General features: G+C 36.0%; 1 protein-coding gene across 4 annotated transcripts in view; it reads right to left on the reverse strand.

Moving 5' to 3' along the window:
- Positions 1 to 1,631: 1,631 nt before the first annotated feature.
- Positions 1,632 to 12,048, reverse strand: part of LOC134212956 (quinone oxidoreductase) — a 115,873-nt gene continuing 105,456 nt past the window's right edge. For all 4 annotated transcript variants that reach the window (XM_062691350.1, XM_062691351.1, XM_062691349.1 and 1 more), the window contains exons 3-4: positions 3,330 to 3,630; positions 1,632 to 3,255 (exon numbers count right to left, since the gene is read on the reverse strand). In XM_062691350.1, the coding sequence (XP_062547334.1) occupies positions 3,139 to 3,255; positions 3,330 to 3,630 (418 nt within the window). In that variant the 3' untranslated portion in view covers positions 1,632 to 3,138. The remainder of the gene's footprint in view (positions 3,256 to 3,329; positions 3,631 to 12,048) is intronic.

The raw sequence follows: 12,048 nt of genomic DNA on the forward strand, positions 1-12,048 counted from the left end.
CTCTTCTTGATATAGAGAAAGCATTTGAAAGTGTTTGGCATGAAGGTTTGATTATAAAATTGATGAATTTTAATTTTCCTCTGTACATTATTAAACTCATCCAAAATTATATATCAGATCACTCACTACAGGTACACTATCAGAATTCTAAATCTGATAAATTACCTCAGGGAGCTGGTGTTTCCCAAGGCAGCATACTGGGCCCATATTGTATAACATTTTTACTTCTGACTTACCTGGTTTACCACCAGGGTGTCAAAAATCTTTGTTTGCAGATGACACGGGCCTCTCAGCCAAAGGGCGAAGCCTTCATGTCGTTTGTAGTAGATTGCAAAAAAGTTTGGATATTTTCTCCCTTAATTGCAAAAATGGAAAATTTCCCCGAATGCTTACAAAACTGAGCTTGTAATTTGTCCACATAAGCCTTGAGCTTCTTATTTGAAACCTTCCAGCAGACATATTGTCACTATGAATGGAGTTTCCATTAACTGGTCTAGCGAAGCTAAATATTTAGGACTTCACATTGAAGGCATTCAAGCCAATTGTAACAAATATATTAAGTGTCTATATCCACTTATAAACAGAAAATCAAAAAAATTGTCTCAAGAATAAGCTTTTGATTTACAAACAAATTTTTAGACCTGCCATGTTGTATGCTGTGCCAATATGGACTAGTTGCTGCAATACCAGAAAGAAGGCACTTCAGAGGATTCAAAATAAAATTTTGAAAATGATTCTGAAGTTGCCTCCGTGGTATAGCACCAATGAACTTCATAGAATTTCTAATATTGAGATATTGCAACAAATGTCCAACAAAATCATTTCCAATTTCATACAAAAATCGTTGCAATCTTGTATTGCAACGATTAGCTCCTTGTACCCTTATAAATTAGGTTAAGTTTAGTTTAAGTCGAAAACATTCGTAATTTCCACATGGTTCAACTCAACCAGAGAAAAAATCCTAAATGCCAGAGGCAATTGAAGATAACTTAAAATGTAGCTTAGCAAATAAGGATGATAGTGTGAAGAAAACACGGAACACCTAGTCTAAGAGATGAATGCATGTAATAGATAATTAGCAAATAAAATTAGTAAAACAAAAATTGATTGTATTTGTATCACATGCGACTTTGAAGTCATTGAGGTGTGGGAACGTTGTTTTCCGCGGCATTTTTACATGATCTGGCATACGACGAACTACGAACTCTCTTGCAACTGATGCTAGTCGACGGAATAAAATTTGGGAGAGTAACTGAAACGAAATCGTGAATGCTTCAAAGACAAAGCACATGCTAGTTGCTAGCGAGAGGAACCGGCCGCGACAGGGCTAATCTAGAAAACAGTGTGACCGAGGCCGGGATTCCTTCAAGGTGGTCGATGGATGTGTCTACCTTGAACACGTGCTTAGGGTCATCAGTGGAGGTGTACAAGGAAACGGTGTTGCAGAGAAGATGCACAACGAACATACCCAACTCTACGGCGAACCCAGTACTCCCAGTAATGGAAGAATATAATGTTGTAAGTAAGCCAAACAGCAACCAGTATTATCTAGCTTGATAAATAAAATGAAACGAACTACATGAAAAAGTTGTCAATGATTTCGGACGCGCCAATCAACAAAAAATATCCAATTTGATTTTCTTGAAACTCCTATACAGTTCTTTATTATTAATCAATAATACACATGTTGCTTTGTTTCTATTTTATATTTTATCTCCCTCTTTTTCTTGCTTAGTCAGTGTTTTCTTCATTGTTTTTAAGCTATTTAATTAAGTGTAAGTTTTTAATCCTAAACATATCGTTTCATCATTGTTTGCATTCCGCTGTAGGTTTCCTTTAGTTTTTAATTTATCATAACTTTAAATAACGTTTCTTTTCCACATTTCAATAATATTATCCCATCTTTTCATTTTAAACGTACCGATATGAAAAAATAATCGTAAAATGGTTCAGAAGATGTAGACAAAGATAGGCTAAATGGAGTAGCTTTCAATCCACCTGCAATGATGCACGCGTATTGAATTTAAATAAAATCACAAATGAATTTTGACCCCATTAATTAGATCACATTTTAACTAAAACTTTTTTTTATTTGGTTTCTACTTTTTGTAAGAGCTCCCCGAAAAAAAAAATCGAAAACACATTACTGACGAAACTGCACAAAACGAAAAGAAAAACTTTCTAAGGTTTGGTTTTGATGAGTGTGTTCGAAAATCCCTGAAGGATCCATTCTGGTTAGTTCGTCGTAAGGTTTATTAGGTTCTTTGTACATAAAATCCTAGGGTAGAAATAATTTCTTGATACCGAATCATTTTCAAACAAAAATAAACAAGCTAAAATTGTCATGCCTAACACTAGTCTTGATCCAAAACATTCACTTTCTTTAATTGATTCAGTGCATGTCCATTATATAGGATTTGATTAATAATTTAATTATATTGTGTCCCTTTCGGACATCTCCTGAAAGTTGATCACCGGTTTGTGTTTCCTTAGCCTTTTGGGCGCTTTCTGTTTAAGAGAAACTAAATGTGTACCATAGGTTCGGTTCGATGCATTTGAACGAGAAAAGATATGAAACCTTACTGAACAGTAAAGGTCACGCATCGCAACGGATACGCAAATTGATTTTTTGGTAATGTTGAAAGACAAAGACATTATTCGACTGAATAAACATGAATAGATTGTAGTAACCGATACGAAACACAAATAAATAGTCCAATTGGGGTTTGATTAACTGCAATCATTATGAATCTAATCTGCTGCTAAGGTTCTATTCATGGTTAAATTATACATTTATAGATTTTAATGTAATTTTGGTTTTCATCGTACGAATTTGTAATAAGCAATCATCTACATTTTTGCTTAGTTAATTTATGCTTCCTCGTCCTCTTTATCTTTCTTTCTTGATAGGCTGATAGCTGAAGTCATCTCGACTGCGTTGGGAGATTTGCATCAAATGAGAATGAATAAGCGCTTTGCTTCACCTTTCCGTCACTGCTAACATTTCAATTTATGCTTCGCTAAATTTGCTGTTTCTTAAAGTGTTACTTATGTAAGTAATTGTTCTTCTAACTGGGAAGTGAGCTCGGAACTCACGAGAAGAAAGTTATTAACTCTATCAATTACGCTGGGACCCGTTTACTCGACGTCGTGGAATTTCAATATGGCACGTCCAGGAATCTCTGAACTGGCCAATTTGCGTACCACTTCAGCGGCCTGCTCCGATGGGAATACTGTGTGTGGTGGAGGCTCAATCTGCATAAGGACATAAAACATATTCATTAGTGCTCACAATATAGATCTCTACGTATTTTTTTTTGTCTACATACCGCACCGGAATCGACCAGCTTGACGAGTTCGTGCAGCTGTTCGACGGTACCAGTGGGAACCACTTCAACAAACACACCACGCTCCTCTGCCCGCTTGGCGAATCTGACAATCAGCTTTTCGGCAATTTCGTCACTGATGAACACGTGGCCACCCTTGGTTAGGCACTGCATCGATCGGTGCAAGCTGCGAGATGTCGTTCCAAAATCGATCACAATGTCCACCAGACCGTCGCAGGCGTCGTGCGTGCGTTCGATCAGCTGCTTCTCGTACAGATCCTCATTCCACTGGACTACGTTGACTCTATTGGATGATTAAAAGAGAGAGAGAATGGAATTTATAACTATATTTTTTACAACCTGATTTCGATCATAATGTTACCGTTACCGTTATTATTATCAAACTTTTTCTTAATTCATCAAAGATGCATGGATTTTAATGGTGAATTCTATGCACTAACAGCGATTTGATTTGATGTGAGATGATTTGATGTGAGATTTATTAGACGGCATTCCCGCTATTTAATCATTTTGTTGGGATATTTGGGGTGATTTAGCATGTTGTGTATTTCAGTGATACATAAACCCAAATGTTACTGATTAGAGGCTCATGGCGGCGTTGCATCCATAAAAAAAAAACAATTAAAAAGTCGACCGAAACCTAACCTGACAACAGGTTGAGGTGGTAGCTAGACATCTCCAAGGATAGAGATCGTCCAAATCGATCGTTTGCACTACTCGTGTTGCACAGAAACCATAAAAGTGAGTACGTAACGATTGGAATCTTGGAACAATAAATCACTTGGCTTCGTAGGTTGTTACAGAATAACCAATTACGGATTGCATATCCACAACGTGTACGTCATGGTGGTTCAGGAATCTGTTAGACAGAACAGAAAGCCTGAAAAAGTTAGCATAGTGCGACCGAATATACTGCATATTGCATCGTATGACAACGGCCATGCATTAACTTTGCAAAATCACGCGGAATGGTAGCTCAAATCGCTGTCTTCTTCCGCCAAAATGTTCACAAAGCTACACAGAGATCACCTAATCAAAATCTAAGTCAACCACATTTTTTCGACGATAAGTTCTTCGCTGACATAACGAACTTTCGCACTTACCACAGTGCGAATAAAGAATGCAGACTGTTTCAGGACTAGACGCAGCAGCTGTAAGTGCCACTTCCAATGAAACAGCAGATTGGTGCAGCTTCTTTTAAAAAGATATTCGGTCTGCCATTGGTAGATACTTCGCAAGATGGAAAATATTTGCCCAAGCAACATCCTTATCATAGGTGTGTTCCTGTAACTCATATACCACTGGATCGAGTCATATAGCAGTTGCTGTATCTAAATCGGTCAGTCAGAATTGTACTTCTAGGATGGTATGACAGTATCAACATAGTGAAGTAGAAGCGTGCAGCATGGACAAGCTTGGTGAACACATCACAAGAGAGAACGAGGCACAATAGTACTGTCCAATGAACAGTTCGAAGTAGCTCGTTCTTTTTTGTCAACAAATGGGCATGAGCAGGATAGGGAGAAACTTTGAGCTACTTCAAGCTCTCATTGGACAGCACTAATATAAACAAGCTCTAACCCGAGCAAAGGCAGATAACTGAAATGATATCAAACTGATAACACACTAAGTTATCGTTATTATCATTTTGATATTTAGTTATCATTCATGTGATTAATTGATAACTGAATAATAACAAATTTTATTATCAATACAAATTAACTAGTTTTAGAAACAACGCATTATTCAAACATCGAACCAAGCGTTCTATTCTCTATTTTTTTCAATTATACTAATTTCTATATAAAAGCGTAGCGGCGTAGCTTATACTTGCTAGCAGTAATTTAATTGCTGGACGGCTGCCACATCGATTTTCCAGATGCTGCTTCTGATTTTGTTTTTGGGCTTCCAATCACCTTTGTATGCAATCGAGCTCAAGAGACCAAAAAATTCCTATGATAGTTTTCGAAACATTTTTACGCTTAAAATGGTTTTACACGGTGAACGCTCCTACGATTTTTTTTTTCTTGAAATAATTGTACAATGCGTGCCTTTCTTTTTACTTCGGCGTGTTGTAAATGAACATGTTGTAACTGAACATGTTGGAGTGAAATTGTGTGAGCTACATTTATTTTTAATATTCTTATGATTCATTCACACAAGATAATAATACTCTAAAAGTATTAATGTTCTGGTAGAAAAAGTCATTTAGTTATTTAGTGGCCAGTGGCCGTTGAATGTAGTCAAGTGAGAAGAAAATATTTGCAGCAATAATATCCAGATTAGTTAGCCAATAATGGTTGATTTCTTTTAACTATCTAAACTTTCGTGTTATATTTTAGCGTGCACATTCTTCTAATGGATACAATAATTATTGGTAAACGAGTTTCAGACCAGGTGATCATACACCTTTGTAATACATACAATACTGCCAAAGTCGTCAGTTTTACATATTTTGATATCTTGAATTTCAATATTATAAAAACATTACTTCTTCATTTTTAAAGGCAAAGCACGTATTTGAATACTTCTTAAAAAATGAAACTATTTAGCCAGGTTAAAATTTAATCCATGGTATCATCACAATATGTCGGTAAGTATAAACGATGCTCTGATAAGGCATTATAAACTTAAAATAGTGAAAATGTAATACTTTTGTTCATGATGTTAGAAATTGTAATTATACCAACTAGTTTGAAGCAAAACGAGAAAATTGTGTCAATGTTCTTTTTAAAACTCACTTTATTACATATTTCATACCACGTGTATTTTTTCATGGAATTGAGCTACATATGTGGTATTCTAATTTATGTAATTATTGTATTGTAGTTCATACATTTTAATAATAAAGAACTGAACAAATTTTATGAAAATAAAAGAGAATGTACCAGATATGTTGAATGTAAATAGTTACGCAATTCTTTCCCTTTAAAGCTTATTCATCATAAATAAAAATGTCAAGATTTCGAAATTCGATAGGAAAATAATTTACACATCCTATCAAATTATAAAGACTAGATTGTACAGACTAATCCATTACCTTGCATAATTACTACCAGCATCAATGTATCACTGTTTGCAAATGTCCTCTAAAGGACGATTAAGGTTCAGATCCATACTTTTAGTATTCCTATTCATGATTTATAGGGTAAAGATATACAGCATACCATTTATAGTGGCAAGGTGCGGATAACGGACGGTACGTGTATGAGGCGAAATGAATCAGAGAGTTGCTGTATCAGCTGTTGGTACGTTTACACCGCGAAAATTGGACAAGTAAGCCAGCCTTTTGCGTAGCCATCTGCATGTAAATTTCCAGTGAAAAGCTGAGGTGATTCTTTGATCAGGTAGAAGACGATTTACGAACCCTCCGTAGACTGCGTGGATGGCATCGTGTGGCCATGGCCATGGAACGTGCTGAATGCAGCCAACTTTTTATGTACTGCACCGGCCTTAGTCAGAATAAATAGAATAGAGTATAGAAATATGGAATCATTCTCACCGAGTATGTTGTTTATCTATTCAATCAAATAAAACTGTACATAATGATACTTACAGAATTCTAACAGAAATTCATTGGCATTTGAATAGCTCTGCCACACCACCTGATTCTGATGTTCTCCAGCTTACTACTAACGGCACCAACAGCTGATCTTTATTTACAAGTTTTCTATAGATGGTGTTACCAAAACGAAAGAAGGTCAAAAGCTAAGGAAAGGCTAGCTCTTTCAAACTACACTACTTTCAGAAGTCGAAATTTGGTAGCATATGGCTAGAGGTAACGACTTTTGCAATCACTCGACTGGAGTTCGATTCACCGCCGACGTCAATAAGTGGTGTTATATAAAAAAAGTCAAACATTTTTTCTAATGCCAAATGATGTCATCGGCAAAGAAGAATTCACTATTTTGGTCCGATAAAACAGTGCTGGATGATAACAAAATGATAGCAATTTGTTATCGAACAGAATTATATATAACATGAAGAGTATTATCAACATGATATCACAGATAACTGAAATAGATATCATTGAGATATCCAAGGAACAAAATTATGTTATCCTTTTTGTTATGTTGGCTGTTAATTCAACCAAAATGATAACAAATCCGGTTATCAATTTTTTGATAACCAGATAACAAGATTTATTATCAATCAGTTATTCTCCTTTGCTCGGGAAAATAAACATATTTCAATAAACAGGCTAAACTAGATATTCAGAAGATAAAAAGAACCATCAGAGAGATAAAAAGCGTGAAGCGATGAAGCAATTTTTCTGTGCTGATAACATATGGAAATTGCATGAGGAGTAAATACACCTATACAAGGGCTGTGTGCCTTGTATAGAGGCACAAACAGAAATCTTGTCCTAATGAATGTGAGGTGATCCAGAGGTGTAGAAGACAACGAAGAACCCGAGAGCGCGCGACCCGATCTTCAAGAAATTCAGCAGGAGATTGCCAGATGAAAAAATGTTGTTGCCATGTTGTTATCAAACTTTTCTTAATTCAGAGATTTTTGAACCATTGCATGGATTTTAATGGTGTCTATGCACTAACAACGATTTGATTTGATGTGAGATGATTTGATGTGAAGTTTATTAGACAGCATTCCCCTATTTAATCATTTGTTGGGATATTTGGGGTGATTTAGCATGTGTTATTTCAGTGATACATAAACACAAATGTTACTGATTAGAGGCTCATGACGTCGTTGCATCATAAAAAAACAATTAAAAAGTCGACCAAATAACCTGACAACAGGTTGAGGTGGTACTGAGCATCGCCAGGATAGAATCGTCAAATCGATCGTTTTACTCCGGGTGCAGAAACCATAAAAGTGAGTATACGTTACGATTGGAATCTTGGAACAGTAAATCACTTGGCTTCGTAGGTTGTTACAGAATCCAATTGACATTATCCTCAACGTGTTACGTCGTGGCGGTTCGAAATCTGTTGACAGAACAGAAAGCCTGAAAAAGTTAGCATAGTGCGACCGAATATACTCATATTGCATCATGACAACAACCGTACTTACTTTGCAAAATCACGCGGAATGGTAGCAAATCGCTGTCTTCTTCCGCCAAAATGTTCTAAAGCTACAGAGATCACCTAATCAAATCTTAATAAACCACATTTTATCGACGATAAGTTCTTCACTGGCATAACGAACTTTCGCACTTACTACATCACGTAATAAAGAATCTGAACTGTTTCAGGACTAGACGCAGCAGCTGTAAGTGCCACTCAGATAAACAGCAGATTGGTGCAGCTTCTTTTAAAAGATATTCGGTCTGCCATTGGTAGATACTTCCGAAGATGGAAAATATTTGCCCAAACACATCCTTATCATGGTGTGTTCCTGTAACTCATATACCACTGGATCAGGTCATATGGCAGTTGCTGTATCTAAATCGTCAGTCAAATTGTAACTTCAGGATGGTATGACAGTATCAACATAGTAGAAGTAGAAGCGTGCAGCATGGACAAGCTTGGTGAACACATCACAAGAGAACGAGCCACAATAGTACTGTCAATGAAACGTCAAAGTAGCTCGTTCTTTGTCAACAAATGGGCATGAGCAGGATAGGGACTTTGAGCTACTTCAAGCTCTCATTGGACACACTAATATAAACAAAGCTCTAACCCGAGCAAAGGCAGATAACTGAAATGATATCAAACTGATAACACACTAGTTATCAGTTATTATCATTTGATATTTAGTTATCATTCATGTGATTAATTGATAACTGAATAATAACAAATTTCATTATCAATACAAATTGACTAGTTTTCGAAACAACGTATTATTCAAATATCGAACCAAGCGTTCTATTCTATTTTTCAATAATACTCATTCTATATAAAGCGCAGCGTAGCTATACTTGCTAGATAATTTAATTGCTGGACGGTTGCCCATCGATTTTCAGATGCTGCTTCTGATTTTGTTTTGGGCTTCAATCACCTTTGTATATAATCGAGCTCAAAAGACCAAAAATTCCTATGATAGTTTTCAAACATTTTACGCAAATGGTTTTACGGTGAACGCTCCTACGATCTTTGTTTCTCTTGAAATAATTGCTGGATGATAAAAGAGAGAGAGAGAGAGAGAATAGAATATAGAATTTAATTTTTAACAACTTGATTTTGATCATGTTTCCGCATTACAGTCATATTTCGATAAAGCTTAACTCAATTTTTATTTTCGTTACGTTATATAGAAGTAGAAAAAAATCCACAGATTTTGTTTTATTTTTTTTTTCTATAACCGAATTCCAGTTTCTCTCTTCTCGTTTTTTTTTCAATTTCTTGCCATTGTTCTTTTTTTCTGATATTCATGTGTTTATTTATTCTTTCAATTTTTTTTATTTTCCATTTTGTAATATTTTCTATTTATTTTAGAATATTATTTTTAGCATATTCTTTTGAAGATGTAGAAAATAAATTTAACCAAAATTTGATTTCAGCTGATTTATTAGGAGCTGGTTTGTGTATTTTTGGATTTATTGATCGAATCGTATCAGCCGAAAACTATATAAAAGTTCATTTAATCATCATACAATGTTCTGTGAAATTGTTCTGTAGCATACCAACTGCGTTTTTTCAAATCTTAGCTCAATCGAGCAATCTGAACCAATTTCCAGATCGAACGAATGACGGAGGTGTATTTTCCTATATTTTTTTCTTGAGCAAGGGTAAACGAAAATCTGCAAACAGACACCTGAGGATCACCCGACCCACTAGAACCAAAAACCCTTTCGCCAGTCCGTATCTCCTGGCCTTTAATTAAGCAATACATCAGGGGAGGACTATTGAGAACGCTCACGCGTATGCTAACGCACTCGACGTTATAACGCAACATCGACTTCAAGGGTGGTAACCTCAACACCCAATGATTGCAAGCTGTGATAGTAGCCTATCGGTGGCGGTGGCGACATTTGCCAGAATTTTTGTCGGCAGTGGCGGCGTTTTCGGCGTGCAGTTTTTTTTTACATTCGTTTCTTAAGGTAAATAAAATAAAATTAATCATACAGCGTTCAAATTTAAGTCGATTGTTCAGCATAAGGGAACAAATAATTTGGCATTGTTCCACCCCATATATGCTTTATGATTCTCTCAACTCGTGCTCTTGGAAAATAACTGCGAAAAGCAGGTAGTTTACAAGATGGTTGATTTTTGGCTTTGTTGTATAATCATCTTAAAGTTTTTTTTTCTGCATTGTTCAAAAGGTTTTCAAAATATCTACATAACCTGATGAACTTCTCTTGGAAATGCTCTGAGCTTCTCCAAAATTTTCATTTGAAAATTATCTTGAGATTTCCATGGCAAATATTTTGAAGTATTGAGAATTCATTGGAATTTCCAATAAAGCAATTTGGAATTTCCAAGAACTCCTTCCTAACCCGTTGTTTGGCTGAAATGGTCGTTTGGCCGAATAGGTTAAATGGTCGAAAATGACGTTTGGTTTAATGGTCAAATGTTGATTACTGAACGGATAATATGGTCAAAAATATCCATCCGTCCATGTTATTTAATTTTCGGCCAAATGGCATTTGTGCCAAACGACCATGCTTTCGGCGAAAAGCTATTTATTCGAATGCCACTTGGTTGAACAACAAGTTACAAATTCCATTTGTCCGAATCAAACGCAATTCATTTGCCCCCGGATATGTCCTTTCTGCAAATCAACCATTTCGGCCAAACGGCAATTTCTGCCAAATGAACTATTCGGCTACACAGCTTTTTGACAAAATGACCAATTCAGCCGAACGACACTTTCGGCCGAATACCCATTTCGGCCAAATGGCCCTTTCTGACACACGACCATTTCGGCCAATTGTGCTATTCGACCATCTTTTTTCTCAGCCAAAAGAGTTGTTCGATCAAATGACGTTTTAGGCAAAATAATAGATGGGCTTCAGCCAAATGGTTTGATTGGTCCAACGATATATTAGACCAAACAACTTTCGGCCTTATAAACAAACAGTTTTTTTTTAATTTCAACGGGAAATTTTTTGAATTCTATATTTGATTTTGTTTTAATTTTCACGGAAAGATATTTGAAATTTAAACGAGAAATTGTATGAAATTTTTAAGGCAATCATTGATAGTTCCACGAACAATTTCTGGGGTTCTAACGTGATGAAAATTCTGCGGACTTCTTAAATCGGCGTGGAAAATTAAAGACCACCGGCGTGACAAATTTCAAACGGCGCACAGTGGCGGAAAGCCGGACAAAAACTCACTCACTTTCTCGTGATTTTCATGAAGCCTATATTTTTTAATGTAACATATATATTGAATGTTCAAAAATTTTTTGATTGTAGCTTGCAAATTAAATTTTTGGTGTCTTGTTGAAGTTCATTCCGTAAAGTGTCTCCCGAACAAATATGTATGAGAAAATGAAATTTGGCTAAACTTTTTTTGGGAAAGACTCGAAAAGACCTGGTATTAAATGTATTAAAATCTATTTTTTGTCTACTTTCCGGTGGTCAGTGTGGTGAATTGCGCATAGCTGCGCCAAAGCGGGAAATTGACTGGTGCAATGTTAGAATGAGGATGTCGTCTTTGTTCTAGATCCTAGGCCCTGGGCTTGCGGAAGCCCTTGGATAACATAAAGTATGTCGGATAACCATTTTAACCTCAAAATTACTCTGTGTTGAAGTTTTGAACACAATCTCAGGTTTTGTCCGTGATTTGTATGA

The sequence above is a fragment of the Armigeres subalbatus genome, chromosome 2 (genome assembly GCF_024139115.2).
Source record: "Armigeres subalbatus isolate Guangzhou_Male chromosome 2, GZ_Asu_2, whole genome shotgun sequence".
NCBI lineage: Eukaryota > Metazoa > Arthropoda > Insecta > Diptera > Culicidae > Armigeres > Armigeres subalbatus.